Source organism: Setaria italica, chromosome I (genome assembly GCF_000263155.2).
Source record: "Setaria italica strain Yugu1 chromosome I, Setaria_italica_v2.0, whole genome shotgun sequence".
NCBI classification, from domain to species: domain Eukaryota; kingdom Viridiplantae; phylum Streptophyta; class Magnoliopsida; order Poales; family Poaceae; genus Setaria; species Setaria italica.
In genome coordinates, this window is record NC_028450.1 from 2,065,792 (window position 1) to 2,086,812 (window position 21,021).

At 43.8% G+C, this 21,021-nt stretch overlaps 3 protein-coding genes across 3 annotated transcripts; 1 reads left to right on the forward strand and 2 right to left on the reverse strand.

The window, feature by feature from the left end:
* The first annotated feature begins 1,179 nt into the window (after nucleotides 1-1,179).
* On the forward strand, nucleotides 1,180-6,241 carry LOC101759899 (probable LRR receptor-like serine/threonine-protein kinase At5g45780). The gene is made up of 11 exons (XM_004951293.4): nucleotides 1,180-1,477; nucleotides 1,607-1,739; nucleotides 1,888-1,959; nucleotides 3,330-3,473; nucleotides 3,549-3,620; nucleotides 3,704-3,763; nucleotides 4,228-4,301; nucleotides 4,381-4,530; nucleotides 4,605-4,940; nucleotides 5,137-5,528; nucleotides 5,614-6,241. Exons 1-11 carry the CDS (start codon nucleotides 1,336-1,338, stop codon nucleotides 5,929-5,931), a joined length of 1,893 nt encoding a protein of 630 aa, XP_004951350.1. The 5' UTR covers nucleotides 1,180-1,335; the 3' UTR covers nucleotides 5,932-6,241.
* Nucleotides 6,242-6,545: 304 nt separating this feature from the next.
* Nucleotides 6,546-11,095, reverse strand: LOC101760319 (aspartate aminotransferase, mitochondrial). The gene is made up of 10 exons (XM_004951294.4): nucleotides 10,648-11,095; nucleotides 10,450-10,535; nucleotides 9,881-10,087; nucleotides 9,538-9,643; nucleotides 9,097-9,201; nucleotides 8,842-9,014; nucleotides 8,294-8,453; nucleotides 8,088-8,183; nucleotides 7,177-7,271; nucleotides 6,546-7,066 (listed from the first exon to the last, which is right to left on the reverse strand). The coding sequence occupies exons 1-10, from the start codon at nucleotides 10,831-10,833 to the stop codon at nucleotides 6,994-6,996; spliced, it is 1,287 nt and encodes a 428-aa protein (XP_004951351.1). The 5' UTR covers nucleotides 10,834-11,095; the 3' UTR covers nucleotides 6,546-6,993.
* Nucleotides 11,096-11,279: 184 nt separating this feature from the next.
* On the reverse strand, nucleotides 11,280-13,204 carry LOC101760722 (berberine bridge enzyme-like 13). Its single transcript, XM_022827379.1, has one exon. It carries the CDS (start codon nucleotides 13,131-13,133, stop codon nucleotides 11,439-11,441), a length of 1,695 nt encoding a protein of 564 aa, XP_022683114.1. The 5' UTR covers nucleotides 13,134-13,204; the 3' UTR covers nucleotides 11,280-11,438.
* Nucleotides 13,205-21,021: the final 7,817 nt, after the last annotated feature.

Consider the following 21,021-nt stretch of genomic DNA (forward strand, 5'->3'; position numbering starts at 1 on the left):
CCCTAGGCTAATTTGCAAGATAAATCTATTAAGCTTAATTAATCCATCATTAGCAAATAGTTACTGTAGCACCACATTATCAAATCATGGACTAATTAGGCTTAATAGATTCGTCTCACGAATTAGCCTCCATCTGTGTAATTAGTTTTATAATTAGACTATATTTAATACTTCTAATTAGTAATCTAAACATCCGATATGATAGGATTAAAGTTTAGCTCCCCTGAGCCAAACACCCTCTTAGTTGTGTAGGATATTGATACGTTGTTTGAGGATATTGTTTCTTCTACAAAGATATGTGAACTCAAATACAAAGAATGAAAGAAGCTTTGGGTTAGGGGAGAAGCTTACGTCAGTGATTTTTCAGAATTTGTTCGGAGGTTGTAAAATTTTTGCCAGATAACCCTAATTTTAAATCCTAATGACAATGATGTACAAGCCAGCTAACGCGGGATGGTGCTTATGGTTCATGTTGTCCAATGCACCTATTGCTCCTATGGTTTATGTGCCTATGCTAATTTTAGGGCGTGCTACAATATAATGGTAGTCATGCTACATGCTATTTGGAAAAGAAAAGACATTTGGATTTTTCCAGAGAAAACAAACCATTGACCACAGAAAATGTGCTAGATAAATTACAACCCTGTGTCAGGGGGAAGGACGAAAAACAGACCATAGAGGCCAAAGCCAACCCTAAACCCTATTAAGAAAAAACAGCATTTGGAAGAAACACCAACAACTGTGTCAGGGCTCAGAAGGGGAGAGAAAAGGAAAAAAACAAGCATGAACAAACAAACAAACAGGTGGAGGAGCAGCAGGTGGCGTAATTGGCAGACCGGAAGCGCCAATTCCCTGGCCACCCCTTCCATGATCCATCCATCTCGAGGATCTGTCTTGCAGCTGCAGCCAAGTCGTCTCTTCTCCTCGGCACACCCCAAGAAAAACAAAACCGCGGCGACAAAAAAGAAGGGGAATCGAGGCCGGCCGGGACGGACGCCAAACACCGGGCACAATTCCCCACCCTCCCTCCGCAGCCACCCGTCTCCACTCCCCTCTCGCTCTCGGACAGTGCCCCCACTCACTAATCGCCCTCTTAATTAACAACGTCCCAAATCCCCACCCCCTACCCCACACCCGCGCGCCTTAATTAAACCCCGCCCTAATTAACCTACACTAATCTACTCCGTCACCGCGCTCGATACGCTTCCAACCCCCAAGCCCCCAGCCCACGGCCGGGTAATATACCATGGCCACCCACGCCAGCCACGCCCTCGCCGCCGCCTTCCCCGCTCGCGCTGCGCTTTCCCAGTCAGTCTCGCCCCACCCGCGCTCGCCATGGCGGCGGCGTCGCCGCGGCTCCGGCTCCCCACTCCCTTCGCCGCGGCCCTGGCGGCGGCGGCGTGGGTGCTGCTGGCCGCTGCGGGTTGGGCGGCCGCCGGGGACCCGCCGCTCTCTCCCAAGGGGCTCAACTACGAAGGTGCGTGCGCGTGTGTGCGGGGGTGGGGTTTTGGGGGTTTAGGGTTTGGTTGCTTGACCTTAGAGGGAGGGATGGGATGGGATGAGGTTCCTCGGTTCCTGATGCTGCGTCTCCGCTTGTGTGCTGCAGTGGCGGCGCTGATGGCGGTGAAGAGCCGGCTGCGGGACGAGAAGGGGGTCATGGCGCTGTGGGACATCAACTCCGTCGACCCCTGCACCTGGTCCATGGTCGCCTGCTCCCCCGACAAGTTCGTCGTCTCGCTGTGAGTGACCTCTCTCTCCGCGAAGTAACCCTCCCCCCAACCACCCCGTCTCCGATCCCGCCGTTTCTCCTGTCGGGTTGGATTGCTGCTTCTGTTTGTTGCGGAGGAGTGACGGTCTTCTTTTTTTGCTCTCGCGATGGAGCTGCAGCCAGATGGCCAACAACGGCTTGTCCGGGACGCTGTCGCCGAGCATCGGGAACCTCAGCCACCTGCAGACAATGTAAGGGTGTTTTTCACCTTATCTCCCACGTTTTGTTCCTTGTTTCGTTTCATTTAGCGTCTCTAACACGGCCTATCTTGCGACACAGTAAAATTGGCATGTTTTCGAGCCGAGCTTGATTGAGAATTGCATGGTTCATGGGTGTGGTTGAAAATAGGATAGCAACAGTGAGTAGGGAACGAGAGTGTCAAGTTTCCCCAACTCCTTTGTCAGTTAGTCCTACAGCAGAGCAACTGATGTGTCACTCTCTCATGTCAGTTTCAGAGCTGTTAATTGGCGATACAAGGAACATTACAAAAAACCTATTGGCTTATTATTAAGTTGATGAAAATCCTACAATAGGATTTATGTACTGCCTATAAGCCTGAACCCTCAAGGCCTCAACCCTCTGAGGCCAGGACAACAACAACTTATAAAATATGATACAGTAGTTCACTATACAAGAGACGATGGACACCACAACCACAACCTTTCCTGATGACACCTTTGCCCTTTTATTGTCAATAAGGTAGCTCTGCGTGTAATCAGATCTTTTTGGAATCATATGAAACAAAATAGAGCCCACTTTCTAACCATTGACAATGTTAGGATGGCTAGAGTTCTCATCTGGGTTCCCTCAACCTTTTATGTATTCTTCAACACTTCAACACACTACCATTTGTGTAACACGTCGCTGCTATGTCTTATAGGCTTATAGCTCCTAACTCTATAGAAGGTTGCCTATCTGTGTGGTACTTTTCTTAATCCAGACCGATTCATTTGTGCAATTGCAAAGTGTAGTTTCGCATAATACATTACAGTTGGCTTTGAATATATCATAATAGAAGTTGATTTATTGTTTTTTCCCCTTTAGCTTGAATGATAAATATGCTAAGATATCATTCAGTTTGAATAACCCCCCCCCCCCCCCCCCCCAACCCAACCCGGGTGACAATTTCAACTATGGCCATTTAACCACACATCGTGGGCTTATAGTATATAGTTGTGCTTGTGCAACACGGCCTAATGTTGGTCTGTTGGATGTAGAACCTTTGCCTCACAAGTTTTGTTTCTAAAAATGTCTGGCAGCACTATTTGCTTAGATTGGTGATTATCTCTGGAATGAGACAGCAAGAGCAGAACTGTCTGATTGGGTTAGTGGGATGGCCATCCAATTCTAAAATTATGCCAGATTGTTCACCTATCGTAAAATGCTAGGCATTTAGCTAATAGCTATTTGATGATCACCTGACAGTACTTGCTCATATCGATTATGGACTTGTATCTAACTTGCTGCAGGGTTTCACTGATTTCCAATTCACCTCCCATCCTTGTGAAAATGAGATAGTATCTGTGCTCAGTATCTCAGTTTCTTTGCCGATTTATTTCAGGTCACTACAAAACAACAAAATATCAGGTGATATTCCTCCAGAGATAGGGAAGCTGACCAATCTGAATGCTCTTGACCTTTCTAGCAACGAGTTTGTTGGTGATATCCCAAGTTCTTTGGGGCAGTTGACTCGACTAAATTATCTGTGAGTTGATATCAAAATGCTTCTTCAGTTTCCAGCATGTATTTTGTATTGATTATTGCATTGTCAATCTGTCAGGCGCCTTGATAGGAATAACTTGTCTGGGCAGATCCCTGTAGATGTTGCAAAGCTTGCAGGCCTCACATTCCTGTATGTTTCTTTCCAACTTGTTTGTTTCTCCTTTTGCGCCTCTGTAACTATTGGCTTTAAACTGACAAGGAAATATGTTTCAGTGACTTATCATTCAACAATTTAAGTGGCCCAGTTCCAAAAATCTATGCACATGACTACAGGTAAGTGTTGGGAGTATATGCACAATAAGCTTCTATTCTCTTACTCAAATATATTTTTAAGTGTATTTCGATCAAGCACCTAGATTAAGGAGGCCATGGCATCCATGATTTGAATCTCTCAGGAATAGGAAATAGAATAGTTACTGTGGTTGTTTATTAAAAGATATTGAAGGGAGGGAGGGCAAATGAGGGCAGAAGAGAGAAAAGGTCATTAAATTTGCACATGTGCCTTGTATGTGAAAAGAAGATTACAAAACTATAGGCTGTATGTTTTCGAAATGAATGGGGGTACTATTTTGCTCCATTCGCTCAGCCAAAGTCTTTGATCAGCTGCAATGATGTTCTTTCTGACACTATAGTTCTCTTATTATAGTCCAATTGGTTATGCTCAAACTGAGCGTGCACCTTTTCTTTCTGATAGTTTTGATACTTCATATAAAGTTACTCTTTCCTTTGCTTCTCAGTCTTGCAGGAAATCGATTCCTTTGCAACTCATCCGTTATACATGGTTGTTCGGATCTTACAGCAATGACTAATGGTAGTTATTTTACCAGATGCCCTATCTTTAACATTTCTACTCTTAGATGCTAGAACTTAACTGTAAATGCTAATGGCAGGGACGGTGTCTAGACAGGTGCAAAAGGCCAAGAACCATCATCAATTAGCGCTGGCAATTTCTCTAAGCGTCACTTGTTCCACAATATTAGTTTTGTTGTTCGTGTATTGGCTAAGTTGCTGCAGATGGCGCTTGCCTTTTGCTTCTGCTGGTAATTATCTAACCACATGCACTCTTACTGGTGAAAAAGCATGATTTGATGAATTTTTTCTTTTGTTTGTGTAGATCAAGATCTAGAGTTTGAATTGGGTCATCTGAAGCATTTCTCATTTCATGACCTGCAAAGTGCAACGAACAATTTTAATTCGAAGAATATATTAGGTCAAGGAGGCTTTGGTATTGTTTATAAGGGCTGTCTGAGAAATGAAACTTTAGTGGCAGTGAAGAGACTAAAAGATCCTGATGTTACCGGTGAAGTTCAATTTCAAACAGAAGTTGAGTTGATTGGTCTTGCTGTGCACAGGAATCTCTTGCGCTTGTATGGGTTTTGCATGACCTCGAATGAACGATTACTTGTATATCCATATATGCATAATGGCAGTGTTGCTGACCGATTGAGAGGTAACTTTTAACTGGCTGTCGACGACATTTCAATGTTTGTTATTTCTGTCTAGTATTTTCATTCTGTGCAAGTCTTTCTCATTCCTTGTAAATATTTGCTTTTAATCTTTGTTTTGGTTGGTTCTTTGCCACGGTTATATTATCCTATATGCTTATGTAGCCTTTTCTCGCTCTAATATCGAGTTACAATTTTCAGATTACTGTAATGGAAAACCATCTCTTGATTGGAGTAAACGCATGCGGATTGCTCTTGGGGCTGCCAGGGGATTACTCTACCTTCATGAACAATGCAATCCTAAGATCATTCACAGGGATGTCAAAGCTGCAAACATATTGCTCGATGAAAGTTTTGAAGCAATCGTTGGGGATTTTGGACTGGCAAAACTTCTTGACCGACAAGAATCACATGTTACTACTGCAGTTCGGGGCACTATTGGGCATATTGCTCCTGAGTACCTCTCAACTGGACAGTCCTCAGAAAAGACTGATGTTTATGGGTTTGGTATTCTCCTGTTGGAGCTGATTACTGGTCCTAAAACCTTGAGCAATGGACATGCCCACTCTCAGAAGGGCATGATTCTTGATTGGGTAAACTCCGATTCACATATTTAGGTACAATTTACTGTATTTTGCTCCCAAGTGGGAGAGATTTAACACCCATGTTCCTCTCCAGGTTAGAGAACTGAAGGAGGAAAAGAAACTGGATAAGCTGGTTGACAGGGATCTCAAGGATTCATTTGATGTTGCTGAGCTAGAGTGTTCGGTCGACGTGATCATCCAATGTACGCAGACAAATCCTATCCTGCGGCCTAAGATGTCCGAAGTTCTACACGCTCTTGAAGCTAACGTCACTCTGGCTGAGAGCAGCATTGAGTTGCATAGGGAACCTGTTCCTTATGGGGGCACTTACAGTTTCTCCATAAGGCACGAGGATCCTCATGACTCGTCGTCCTTCATAATAGAGCCAATTGAGCTGTCTGGCCCCAGATGACAGCTATTGCTGTAGGTCTTGTGGGAGAAAAAGGAAGATACAAGACTGATAAAATTGTACAAAACATGTATATCCTGGATGTAGTTCTACTTAAGAAATGGAAAGAGTTTGCTGGGGGCTGCTGCACCTTAGAGACCATTTTGAACTTGGAACTGGGGAGATCATCATGGTCATTTTGTCGCATGATCCATCCAGTTCAAATCTGTATATTTAGCCTCTAGTTTTGCTTTCCTTCTGCTGCACCTAATGCTGGTCGCCGATTTTTTCCGTGACTTGTTCGAAATATTCATGGAGATCTTATCTCTCTCAACACTTTTACCGTGATAACTGATAACTGTATTGCTGGCCGGGCCTGGCGCACCTAACCGAAGCTAATTTAAATGTTTTAGCCGAAGAATTTGGTCATTAGCAGCTTCTAGTTCTCTGAACAAGAGAGCTGGATCATTAGCTGCTTGCTGTAGCTCTCTGAATAAGAGATCCAGACTTTCTGGGCGAGCCATTAACCTTTCCCTTTCACAAAAGGGCAACGAAAAGCACCACTTGTAATGGATCAAATTGGTGGGGTCAAAATCCTCGCTCAGAAGTCACCACAACATCGGCTAGAATATAATTTACCAGCTGATTAGTATAGCAATTACGAGTAGAATACAAATTACAAAAATGCTTAGGGCAAGCCTTTCGCAACCAAAGTAGCTGACTAGCTGAAACGCCCCAACCAAAGTAGCTGAAACACCGGGACAGGATGGTCCCATCCTATGGTATCAAGCTGAACGAAAGAAAACCCATAGTTCTCAATTCCACCGCTTTTATTTTATTAACACCTTAAATCATGCTACAGCCATTTGCAGCTAGTTTAAGAATTGTCATGAGAAGATGGATAAAAGGAAAAGAAATGAACAAAATCAGATCGAACTCTATGGTTCTCATTCTTGTGAAATTCTCCGTTGGACAGCCCCAACAGGCTCAACTTATTCTCGAGAATGATAATGTTAATATGTCAGGAACCAAAAAAGCTGCTTGGAAGCCTCATTTCGTTGGCTGATGAGGGTAGTAGGACGATACTCAATTTGCTTTGGTAACCTCATGAATAGCATTTGCCAAGTACGAAACATTTCCTGTCGTCACACCAGCCATGCTGAAATAGGTACACGAATGAATTAAGATAACTTATTTTCTCCATCCTCCAGAAGGTATAAAGAGATACAGCATTGCATCAACGTTATAAAAAATCGAGAAGTGTCATACCTTATCCTCCCATTGCGGGTCATATAAATATGATATTCATCTGTCAAACGGTCAACTTGTTCAGGTGTCATCCCACTGTAGCAGAACATTCCAATCTGTACAAAGATACATACCCTTTATCCACATACAAATCCACCAAATAACTAAAGGTAACATTGCACGTGGAGTCTGACCTCAAAAGAAACAACACTGAAATAAAATGCAGTAGCAGACAAAAACATGACAGAGATCTAAGTTGTTGAGCATTCCTATCCAGTTGACGATATAAGCAATTCAGAACCACAGGCGATTGGTCTGGGTTGGTAACTCTGTATACTTATAATTGGCTGATGTCATTGGCTCTTAGTTTGCAACTTCAAAATTTTGGATACAGTCCTTCCATTCTACTTATTTGTTGCCTAGAATGCATGCACCCAACATTTATAAAATTTTGAGCACTAATATGCATGTCACTAGAAATTTGATTCTTACAAATACCTGCTAGCATATCACCAAAAAATCAATGATTGAGAAGGTGTATTTTAGACTGTACGTTCAAAGAATTAACTACAAAAGAAGCCAAAACTAGTGACACTTGATGCCTTTGCAAAAGGAAAAAACATATCAGCCACAACGTTAGGGGTTCTGTGTCATTCTCCATTCCCAACTGTCTGTGCCAAGGTGAGCCAGCTCAACAATCCTAGTATTTGTAAATGATTTACTAATCCAAACCCTGTGCTGAACCGTACTCCAAAAACATTAAGATACAACCCAAACAACCTCTAATAATACAGATGTCACTGTCGTAAACTGGTAGAGCATACATGTCACTGAATTACTCTAACAATATCTACAACTATATTCAGAATTGTTTTTACCTGTCACTGAATTACTCTAACAATATCTACAACTATATTCAGAATTGTATTTACCTGATTAGTAATGTGCTCCCACGACAAAGGTGAACCTAGGTTTTCAAGATTTTCCTTAAGTGCCTTCCGCATTCCAATGATACGATCAGCCATACCCTGGTGATTAAAATTGCTTGTTAATGCAAATCTTTCTTTATTTACTTACAATAGATTTAAGAATTTAGACATTCAAGAACTTAAGTAGATGCGTAGGTTTCACAGTTTACCTTGACCTCTTTTAACCATAAACTCTTCAGCTCTGGATCATTGAGGATTATAGAAACAACCAGTGCACCATGAACAGGTGGGTTGCTGTACATTGGTCTTGCAATCTGTTGCAGCTGGCTCTTGACAGCAACTGCTTGCATCTCATCCTCACACAAAATACTGCGTATTGTTAACAAACACAAATCATTGTATTGATCAGAACTGGTCGTGCATCCCTAGTCGATGCAGAGGTCTGAGTTATACTACCATTGTCTAAAAAAAGTGATAAGACTATAGTCACTATTGGACCAAAAGTTTAAACAATGGACCACATAATTTTATTCAATATTATCCAAGCAGACGCCCCCTCCCCCCTCTCTGAATGCACTATATCTTGAGAAAACCAACAGCTATTTTTCTCAAAAGCTTCCTTTCAAAAACAAAATTCTCAAAAGTGGCCCGTGACCATACTTCATTTCACAAAAGCATGCACGTCATAATACTACGAAGTAATGCAGGTGACAACGCTATATGTAAAACAATAGCTAGGCATTGGTCAACTGAATACCTGAGGCATCCTGCTCTCTGTCCATAAAGCCCCATGTTCTTTGCATATGACTGAGCACATCCAATTTGGTGTCCATCTTCAAGGAAAATTCGGATTGCCTTGGCATCTCTCTCTGGATCACCGCTGGCAAACCCTTGGTAAGCCATGTCAAAGAATGGAAAATGTTTCTTCACCTATAGAGGAACAAAATTGAAGTTGACAGTTGTCGCTGAGTACAGGAAATACTGTTGTCTGATACTTTTGCGTTCCCCTTACCTTGAACTGATGCGATATTTCTCTCCATTGTTCCTCTGTAGGATCTACACCAGTAGGGTTATGAGCACATGCATGGAGCAAAAAGAATGAACCATCTGGAGCATTCTGCATATGACAGAGAAAACATAAACAAATGGAATTTCAGACAAATTGTCAGCAGGCCAGAGCCACTGGGCAGAAAATAGTTTCTCTCTCTGGGTTCCAATTTCCAAGTTTCAAGTGACTAGGTATTTGTGTGCCAAAAGAACTATAAATGCACATAAGAGATCTCAATTAGAGAGGCAAGACTGCGACAAAATAAACAAGAGAAGCTAAGTTGGTAGCTTCTTAGCCACGAGATCTAATAATGAAATCTGTAAAATGGTCGATGAAGGAAGGAGCAAATAAAGGAGTCAAAAGAAACAATATTGAACATATAAAAATGCTAAAGAAATGAATCACCTTGATATCATTCATCAATCCTGAAAAATCAAGCCCTCTCGACTCTGGATGGTAGTATGTGAATGTCTTCTGTGGCACTTGAGCATCCCTCCAAATATTGTGATGGCTGGAGAAGTTCACAGATTGAAGTTAGCTACAGTGATTTATAAATAATACTGACAGGCAAAAGGTAATTCAGTGAAAAATCCAGGATGGCTGCCACAGCAGCCAGAATTACAATGAGACTAACTCTCTCTCAAACAAATAGCAATACAGTGCACTAATCTCCATAGCTCAGTTTCACTCCTTTTTCCTGAGAAGTAAACAAAATTTCAATCGGTGTCACAGCAAGATGCCAACTCACTTGGACCACGTTGGTGTAGGTATGTAGATCTGCGAATCCGGCAAGAAACGCTTCTGAAAATCAGCAAAGAGCCGGCAGGCACCAGTGCCCGAAAGCGCCTGCACTGCAGCGATCCTCTTATCTTTGATGAACTCAGAGTCCTCTCCGTACGCCAGCTTCAGCGATTCTTCGATCATCTTTATACTACCTCCCATTGGAAGGTACTCCCTGTTTCAAAAATTGAACTGAATCAATAACAGGGCAGTGATCAGAACCGATGGCATCCTGTTCGGCTACGAATCGGTAGCAACATGTGTTGGATGAACAAATCAATTTCACGATTGTAGTAAGGAAGCAACTGTTGTGCTCCGGAATCCAAACTCCTAAGAGAAAGCCAAATCGGTGTCCTAGTAGTAAGCTTGAAGAAACTGGGTAATGCTAAGCCATGAGCTGGATCGTAGAGAAAGTCCGTCCGGAAAGAAACACGCCGCGTAGCTCCAAAACTGTCGTTTTCACGAGATAGCGGAAAAAATGGGGGAAAAAGGCAAGAAGAAAGACAGGCGGATGGAGGAGGGGGAGATCTCACTGACATGTTGAGGTTGCCGGCGATCCGGCGCTCGGCCTCGCGCACGCAGTCGAGCACGACGGGCTGGCCGTTGTCGTCCCGGTAGGCGCCCTGCGGCAAAAAGCGCCGGCCCCATTCAATCAGGAACCTCGGACAAGCAAAGCAAGCAAGCAAAAGCAAGATTCGTCGATCGCGGTCGCGGAGAGGGGATGAGAGGACTTACGACGCCGACGTTGACCTTGTCGGGCGAGGGGTCGGCGAGGAAGGCCTCGGTGACGCCGAGGATGGGGTCCTTGGGCGCCGGCTCGACGTGGCCGAACAGCGACGACGCCATCGCCCTCGCCTGCAGCTGCAGCCTCGGCAGCGGGCGCCGGATCGCGGAGGAGGCCGCGCGGGACAGCGCCGCCATGCCGGGACGGTGGTGGTGGGAGCTAAGTCTGGTGGCTTGCTGGGTGGCGCCGCCGCGCCGGGGAGGAGGGGAGGGGGAGGAAAGCTGTGGGCTTTGGGTGTGGTCGCTGCGCCGCTGGTTTTTGCTCCGTTACTTCGCACTAAATGAGTAGGTTAATAAAGAAGCGCAGCCAGCTTTGGTATGCTGCGACGGTTCGCTGCGGCGGCGGCCACTCGGCTCCGCCGCCCCTCGCCACTTGCCTCAAACAAACAGGTCAGGACGTCATGTCCATCGGGGCAAAGCCACCTCGAAGCGAGAGAGCCATTTGGCCCCTTGTCCGGCTGCCCCACATTCCTCGTTGTTGTGACAGAAATGGTGGTCTCTCACTCTCTGTTGCACCACTGCACCATTCCTTGTCAACCTCCACTGCACAGAAATTGCCACACTGAAATGCTGAAACTAAGCAATGATCCGAAATAACTGAACAAGCAAGAGGGAAAAGAGCAAAATTCAGAAATTGCCCTGCCGATACATCATGTGATGTCATTCAATACACTATATACAGTATTTAGTTAAAAAACAGTACATCCAGCATCCAAGAACAGAAGCTCAATGCATCCGAACAATCAGGTGTCCGAAACAAGCCCACTCTCACTCTGCCTCTCCACAAACAGGGGAGGGATGCTCTGCTCGCTCCAGAACACCTGCTCGGGATCCACCTCGGCCTTCACCATGGCCAGCCTCCTGAAGTTTCCCCTGAAGTACACCTCCCCCCACGCCCTGGCCTTCTCGTAGCTCGTCTCCCCCTCCACATTCATTCCCAGGTCCAGGTCCCTGAAGTTCACGTACGCCGCTCTCGGCCCCGAGCTCACGTACGGCGCCATGAACCCGTGCACCCCTCTCACCCACCCCAGGTGCCCCTCCTCCTCCTCGCCGCCGGCGCCGCCGTGCCACTTGACGAAGTACTGCACGTTGTACAGGTACCCTCGCCGATGCGCGTACGGTGTTGCGGACTCCGGCGTCGCGCCCATCGCGCCGCCCTGCGGGTCGATGTCGATCGAACCGCCCCCGTCCTCGACGATCCTCGCGAGCAGGCCCCTCAAGCCGGCGGCCGGGATCGGGGAGGTCAGGTAGTCCAGCTTGACCTTGTAGTACTCCTTGGGCTGCAGGGTCCGGTCGAGGAGCACCTCGGCGGGTTGCCCGTCGGTGTAGCCGTAGAAGTAGAGCATGGATTGGATCCAGCTCATGTCGCGGCAGTCGCTGGGCGTTACGCCGAGCTCGGGGAGATGGGTGCTCATCTCGGCGACCATGCTGCTGCAGTTGCCGAGGAACAGCGACTTGAAGGTCACCAGTGGGCGCCGCTCGCCGGGGGCGTCGAGCTTGGGTTCAATCGCCGCCTTCACGAACAGGTCGTCGGGGAGCGCGTGCGCCACGCGCTGCCATTTGGTCAGGAGGCGCACGGTGGATTCGGCTTGCCGCCGGTCTCCGCGCCGGAGGAGGCGGCGGACGTTGAAGGTGGACACGACGGGCGGCACGGGGACGAGCCGCACCGTCCAGGAGACCACGACGCCGAAGCTCCCGCCGCCGCCGCCGCGGAGCGCCCAGAAGAGGCCCTCGCCCATGGCCGCGCGGTCCAGGAGCCTACCCTCGGCGTCCACCACCTCGGCGTCCACCACGTTGTCGGCGGCGAGGCCGTGCTTCCGCATCATGGGCCCGAACCCGCCGCCGCTGACGTGTCCCCCGACGCAGACCGTGGGGCAGATCCCGGCGGGGAACCCGAGGGACCCGCCGCTGTCGCGCGCCACGGCGTAGTAGAGCTCCCCGAGCGTGGCGCCCGGGCCGACACGCGCCTCGCGCCGCGCCGCATCGACGCGGACGCCGCCGAGCGCGGCGACGTCGACGACAGCGAAGGGGCGGGCGCCCGCGGCGCGGGGCGGGACCGAGCGGTAGGAGAGGCCCTCGTAGTCGTGGCCGCCGCTTCGGACGCGGACCGTGAGCCCGTGGCGCCGGCAGCAGGCGACGCAGGCACGCGCATCGGCGACGGTCGCCGGGGTGAGGAGCAGCGCCGGGCGCGGCGTACGCGGCGAGGCGAAGCGGAGGTTCTGGATGGTGGCGTTGAGCAGGGAAGGGTAGGAGGCCTCCGACGGCGCATGGACGAGCCGGGACGGGTCGGTGGTGGCCGGCGAGAGGCTCGCGACGCAGCGGAGGAAGCTCTCGTGGAGGGCGCCGTCGCCGTCGTGCTCTTGCTCCTGCGGGGAACAAGGCCAGACTAGGAGGAAGACGAGGAGGAGGAGACAGAGGTGCGCGAAGCTTGGCTGCATCACCGCCTTCGTCTTGATCCTGGCCTTGCCTTCTTCTACCTCCAGGCTCCAGCGACACTGGGCTTGGTGTGGCTAAGCAAGAACGGATTAGTTGGGACTGGATTCAACGATGTTGGTGATGTGAACTTAGCCTTTGAAAAAAAAAAAGAAAACAAGACGACGTACAAGAACAGAGAAACAGATAGCTTCAGAGGAAGGTTTTATATGATCTGCAAGGCTGCAACACGAGTACTCCGCAGCAGTGTAGTACCATACTAGTACCATTGTAGACATAAAATAAGGCTTTTTTTAATGCAGAAAAATGCCTTACTTCATGCTAGACTGATTTGTATCTCTTGCTGAACTTTTTATCTGTTGCAATGCCACGCAGACCCAAAATTTGTCATGTCGCTAAAAAATTCTTGCAAAGCTGAGCCATTTCCGATACACCTGCTTGCGTTCAGTGACGATGGGGAGTGGGGACGATCGAGGAAAATGGTGAGTTGGTGACGGAGATGGCCGGATGGGTCAGTTCTACACTTCTACTACCTGAGCTCAGCCGCCGTTGTGCCGTCGCTTTCAGGTGCGGCGAGCTTTCAACGGTAGCTCAGCTGAGCTCACCGTGATTCGACAGGGGGCCGAGGAGCAGGCATAGCCCATAGCTGATCGTGGCACGGACTTTGGTTCACGCTGTTTCTCTAGCAAGAAAGCGGAATTCCACGCCCCAAATGTCACCGAACGAAGTATCGACCATATGAATAGCATGGCCTAGTACGGTTTGGGCGCTGCTGACCCACCCCGAGAACAACTCCTATGTTACACCATTAAGATGTTACAGTGTTATCAAATTCAAAATGCATGTCTGCATTGATTGAAAAATTCCAACAAAAAAATATGAATGGATAGCTCATGTCATCTTTTACCACCATGCAAAGTTTGAGATGCTACCGAATCTTGTACAAGATGCAACAAAAAAGTGAAATATGCACTTGGATAGTGCTACTTGCAACTATTCTTCACGGACTCGTACCCGGCAATGTTCATGTGTAATTTTCTTTTTTTTCCCGTTGCATCTTGTACAAGTTTCCGTTGCATCACAAAGTTTGCATGATGGTAGAAGATGACATGAGCTATCCATTCATATATTTTGTTGGAATTTTTCAATCAATATAGACATGCGTTTTGAATTTGGTAACACGGTAACACTGTAATGGATGGTAACATAGAAGTTGTTCTCGACTCCCCCTTCGTGTCGCGGTACATCCAATCCATGCGTTAAGTGATTAGCTAAAAAATCTATTTGAAAAATTCCTTATATACCAATGAAACTTATAACCATTCCTTCTGTACCATCCAAACTATAACGATTCCTTCATTGCCATTGTATTTTGATTTTGAACTCAACTGGTAAGATTCCATGTGGTGAACCTGCCTACTCGTGTTTGAATCCTCCACTTGGCACGTGTACTCGTATTTTCCTAGATTTATTTTAGGATCTAATTGCTTATATACTTTCAGTGGTAGGCAACGTGCCCGTCGACAGCGAGACGGCAGTGGCTACTTCGTCAATCTCGAGAATCTACCAGCTCAGTCTCTCGGAGATGCTCATAGAGGTAGGATTGCGTGTTTTATTCATAAAAGTTGAGTGTGCGTGTGTGTTTGTGTTTGTACTGTATTTTGCAAGAGAAAAAAAAGAACAAAGGGACACGGCGCGGGCCGCGAGGCCTGAACTCAAATCGAATAGGCACGTCGTGCAGATGCACGGTGGAATTTAACAGAGACTAACATTAGTGGCGTATAAGGGATAAAAAATCAAAATTCAATGGCAGGAAAGGATCACTATATTTTGGATGGCATGTAAGAGATGAGTATAAGTTTTGATGGCATAGAATGAATTTTCTCCTTTTATTATTGGTATACACTAGGTGCTTCCAAAGAGAATAAGATATTTAAGTTTGCACATGCTGTTTAAAGACTAAAAAATAGGTAACTGAAGTTATGTAAGCACCTATTTGCATTTAAGAGATTGACTTTTTTTATAGGTGCTCAATGATTTATCAATATTCTCCCTGTCTAAGCATATTCATGTCTAAGCGGTACTAAATGCCCAAACATCTGATTGAAAACCCCAAGCTACGAATACATCTTCTCAACTAAAAAATTGGCAAAGTTCCACCCAGTTTGTGAAGTAGAACCCAAAGGATCTAAAGTTTTAAATTAAATTACATACACTTGCAATACAATTTAACATTCTTTCAACTATATATTTGCATAAGCTTGCTCATAAGTATTTTCTTTTTAGGATGTGCACAAGCTTTTCTGCACACGAAAGTAGCATCTAAATCAATTTTTCCTTCAAGTAAAAATAAAATAAATAAATAAAAAAGAAAAACACCATATAGAACATCATAGTGTTAGCAATGACAACAAAGGATTGATATGAGCATCTAGGTCAAACAAATAAGGCATATTCTTTCAGAAATTTATTTTAATGTTAACTAAATGAATCTAAACTCACTCCAAAATAGATCAAACCTAGACTCATCTCTACTATTGATTGAGTTACTAAACTATAGAAATTCCGAACATCCATATTTTATTAATTCTCTTTGCTCATGTGTAACCTTTTGTATGTTATGAAACTTGGAGTACTTCAAGTCATTTTATCTCTTGTAGTATGTCGGCCTACCACATGAGTTTCAAAAGAACTCTTAGTTTCAAGTTTCTACTTTTTGTAAATCAGTATTTGCTTGTGTGTGTATGTATGTCCATTAAATAAACCCTTATGTAGAGCTCATCAGTCAAAATATTGTCCCTCTTTTTTCATCAAGATTAGTCTAGTATCTAGTCTCACTACTCTTAGTTTCAAGTTTTAATGTAATGCTTTAACTTGTCTCTACAGGAGAATATGATTGATGACTCGTTCCAACCCTAGAACACGCAAGGTGGTTAGGTTCAGAACCAAACAACCCTGATACTATATTGTCATAATGAATATGGTATTGTTGATGTGAAGTGAAGGGCTATGATCAAATACACATACTAATACCGTGAATTGATGTTGTGCCTTGATGAAAGAAGAATCACAGAAAAAAGATATAGCTCGAAGAAAAATTCCATGTTCAATTGGAAATACCATGAGAAACACAAAGAAAGCATCTAGAAATCATTTGATACTCTTAGCCATGCTCTTATAAGGTACAGATATAGTCATATTAAAGCTGAGTACTTCTATATGTGCAAGCATAGAAGTTTATTAGCAGTCAGACTACTATTGGTACACATGTATTAAATTTGGCCAGATGTTTATGGTTGCCCTATCTCTTTGTGATAGTTATAGCTTGTATTATAATAGTTTAGATTAGGTCGATCTATATAGGAACGCTGATTAGTTTAAGAATTCTAGTTAGTGCTTATTAAAATATGATGTCTACTCTTACATGTATGAAAACTTTATTTTGATTTGTTTTTCTCTTGGTATATCTATGTTTGCTCAGATTTTTTAAAAGTCATATTTCTGGTTTTCTAATCATGTACATGTGTTTAAGTTCAAACTTGTCTTCGATAATATTTTATGCAACAATGTACATCTAATAATTAAGAGCTTTTGAAAATTTAACATGTGATCTTTATGGGCATTGCACCATATTTAATTCCATCACATAAATCCCACTCATGTCTTTTTGAACAAAAGCGTCATGAGAAAATTGTTTGGAACTATAGTAGATCTCATATAATTATATGCCCCTTCTTTATGCTACAATATACTAATTATTTGTTTGGAACTATAGTTGGTTTCATGTTATTATATTTCCTTTCTTTATGCTATTAGTTGAGGATGCTTGCCTGGCCGAAGTGTGTGCTCAGTTCTCTTGTGCCGCACAACCGCGTTACCAAAAAAGCAAACAGTGTATTATTTCCCCCCTGAGTAGCTCCTCTATGAGAATAACTGGTGCATACATATGATGACGTAAATACCAAAGAGCTCTCGTGAAAAATCATTTCACTAATGAGGAGTATATAATGATGTGATTAATTGGATCCTATGTAGGATCCTTTTTCTTGATCATTGTAGTAAGGTGAAATATATTTATCAATATAAAATAAAGGGATGAACTGAGCATAGATCATCTAGTAAGGTTCATGTGGTGGAACCTGCCAACCTGGGTTCGAGTACTTGACACGGCATGTGTGCTCGTATTTTCCTGGATTTATTCCAAGAAGCGACGTGCCTGTCAACAGCGAGCGCCTACGGTGACTTCCTCAATCTCGAGAATGTGCTGGCTCGGTCTGTGATTTCGTATCTCAAGGATGTGCTGGCTTAGTCTCTTGGAGGTGTTCATAGGTTAGGATTGTGTGCGAGTATTTATAGGGTTGAGGATGCATGCATGTATGTGAGCGTCTGCGCCTGTACTCGCAAAAAAAGATAGAGGGAGTAAATTAAAAAAAGAATAAAATGTTGTACATGAATTCGGCAAGGAACAGCTTAATCTTCGCACACCACGTTGCCACAATCACCATCCTTTATGGAACAACAAGGATACTCTCCCCCCCCCCCCCAACAACTAAGAGCAACTCCAACATACCCTCTTAACAGCCTCCTACTCCAAGTTTATCGGACTACCCCTCTTTTTCAAATTGTAGGTTATTTTGTCATTTCTAGGTTCATATAATTTTTGCTATGCACCTAGATATATATTATGTCAAGATACATAGTAAATCTATGAATGTAGAAATACTAAAGCGACCTACAATTTGGGATGAAGGGAGTAATTAAAAAATGCACTCCAGCAGGCCCTCTACTAGGCTCCCCATTCTTGGGAGGCCTCCAAATTTCCCCCTCCACAATCCATTCTTTGGGGTTTCTAGGGAGCTCTCTATGGGGTCTATGGGGGCTACTGCTGGAGTTGATATTTTTGTGGCCCCTAAAAAACCTTTGAGAGCTTTGTTTTGCGGGCTATTGCTGGAGTTGCTCTAATGAATATAACAATACTTACCAAAACAGCTATAAATAGTGAACCATTGATGAAAATTGCATAAACATTGGAAATGTAACATTATTTAAAAGCATATCAAAGATTTTTCTCCTCACAAAAAAATTAAGAAAAAACTTTGGCCAAGTGTAAATGCATCTGTGGTCTATATACACACAAATCTCAAATTCAAACTTATTGCCGTTAAATATTAAAAATGAAGATTTTTGGATGCAATACGTGACAAACTTTTGTGTGTATGTAGAACATGGATGCATGTATACTGGAACGTTTTAATTCTCTTTTGAAATCATTTCTTTTTTTTAATTTTCACTATTTCCAATATTTGTGTTATTTTTCACCAAAGATAACGCATGAGAGTGGATTTGGAGAATGGAAAGGGTACCCATGGCAGCTCTAGGGAGTAAGTTATTTTTCTCTAGAAATATTGTTGGATGTGATGAGTTGAATCTTGAACTTTGGAATTTTTCTCAATTACTTTTGAAATTAATGGCTCTAGGATATGATCATGACATGAGTGATTTCTGGGGGTTGAACAACCGATGTGCTTCGAGTCTTATTCAAACCAAGATCCTCATATAAAGCTATTCCAAGTGAAGATTTCATAGAAGTTTCATTCTCATTTAATGATGCAACACATCAGCAATTTTAATGACATGGCATGCTAATTATGAAGAGAGAGAGAGGGAATGAGTTTTGTCAAGATAAAACTCTGTATACACTATTTCCAAGACTATGAAACTTGATAAAACTAGCATCGGGTACTAAAGAGTCTCATTTCATCTCATTATGTTCAGTCACATGCCTCGCAATTAAATGGTATGTCCAGCCTATGAAACCACAAAATGAAACTCTGCATTGGGAGACCCTGTTTCATTCATCTACTCAAACCTCTTTCGATGACATGTCACTCTTATTTTTTTTTGAAACAGGAGGGGTAAGCCCCTACTAATTATATGTATTAATTTAAAAGGGCAAGAAGTATAAAGAGGTCTCAAGAAACATGAAAAGAGACCAAAAAAAAGATAAGAAAAGTTACAATAGGGAGTCTAGCCATAATTGAATTGTCAATCTGACTCTCGTTTTTGCTCGAAGAATAACCGGAGCAAATTCTTTCTTAAACCTCCTCCGGCAAAGATTAACTTCGGGTGCAATTCCTTTGAAAATCAGATCATTTCGATCCAACTCATAAGAATGATAATATCCATGAAGAAAGGTTGTTGAAGTTGCTGTCTAAAATTGGAGAGCACATCATATGGTTCCTCATCAGTGTCAATTGACAGGTTCAAAAGCATCCAACAGGACTGAGCAAATTCACAGTGCATGAAGATATGGACAAGAGTTTGTTCACAAGACAAGGAGCACAGAACACAATTATAGGATTGTAGCTCCTTCTTCTAAGTATGTTTCTTGTGCTCATTCTATCTTTAATCAACAACTAAAAGAAGACTTTGTGCTTATTCTGACAAGAGGATTTCCCAATCAGGTTGTATGCTTTCTGAGATGAGTACAAGAACGATCCCCAAATATATGACCATTGATCTTGTTCAATGTCCTGTGGTAGATTTTCCAGACATAGGGCTAACTATTGTAACTGATCAAAAGCTTCTGCAAACAATGGTAGATGAAACGGTTGACTGATCTCATTTGCAGCTCTGGCATTATGAATATTGATGCTTTGATTTTTAGCAAAAGAAAAGAGCTTCGGGAAAACTTGATAAGGAACCATTCCACGTGACTGATCTGTCCATAGATGACATGTCAACACATCCTTTACAGAAACAGTAGCCATACCCTTAAAAGCAGTCAGAAGCCTTAAGTTATCCCTCCACCAAAAGTATCCTTTCATAGTCTCATTTGGCAATTTTCCATTCCTATAATATTCTTTCCCGATCAAATGCACCCAAGGGATATCAGCTCTGTTGAAAAATGATGAAGGTTTTTCAGCAACAATGCTTCATTTTGTGACTTCAACTGCAGAACACCCAAGCCTCCTTCAGATTTCGGTAAACATACCATTTCCCAAGCTACTTTTGGTGGAGACTTTGCATTAATAGCTGCTCGCCAAAGATAATGCTTACACAGTTTATCCACTTGCTCTATGACTGTCTTATGCATTTTAAAAGTACACATGTAAAACATAGGTAGAGAGGTGAAGATAAAATTGGTGATCCGTAATCTACCTGCTTGTGATAAGAAAAGTGAAGTGCTGACAAATCTTCGTTCTCTCACATTTGATCACCAGAGGTAGGAAATCAACTACCTTAGGTTTTGTCAGTCCAAGGGGCAGTCCCAGATAAGTGAAAGGTAGAGTTCCTACTACACAGCCAAAACCTTGAGCCAGAGCTTGAGCAGCATTATTCTCCATGTTAATAGGGACAAGAAGAGACTTTGAGTAATTGACCTTTAAAGAATAGCACTATTTAATTCTTGGAATAAATTCAGGAAAATACACGAACTGTTGTTGAGTCGAGGACTCAAACCTATGTGCACAGGTTCCACCACAAGTCCATAAGGAACCTTACCAATTTGTTGTAACTATGGTCTTGTTCAATTAGCCTTTCCGAATCCCATCTGTCAGATTATAAGTTTTATTATCAATTACAACTATACCAGTGCTTGTTAATATAGTTAGTGTCGTTGGGTGCTTAATTATTTGTCCTTTTTGGTCTCAGTTTGAAACTGTGGTGAATATTGCAGTCCTAGTTAGCTTTTCCTTCCATCAAAATCTGGATGTTATCTGGTCGCTTAAAATCCACCAGAGCTGAAATGGTTGCCATTAGATGTTTTTGAAGTGTTATAAAATCCACAAGCACTTACAAGAGTGGTGCCAAATGATTGCCGCCCCGTCTTCCCCTCCCCTCCTCATCCTCCTTGTTTCCCCTTCCTCTCCTTCCTGGCTTCCTCCCTTTGGG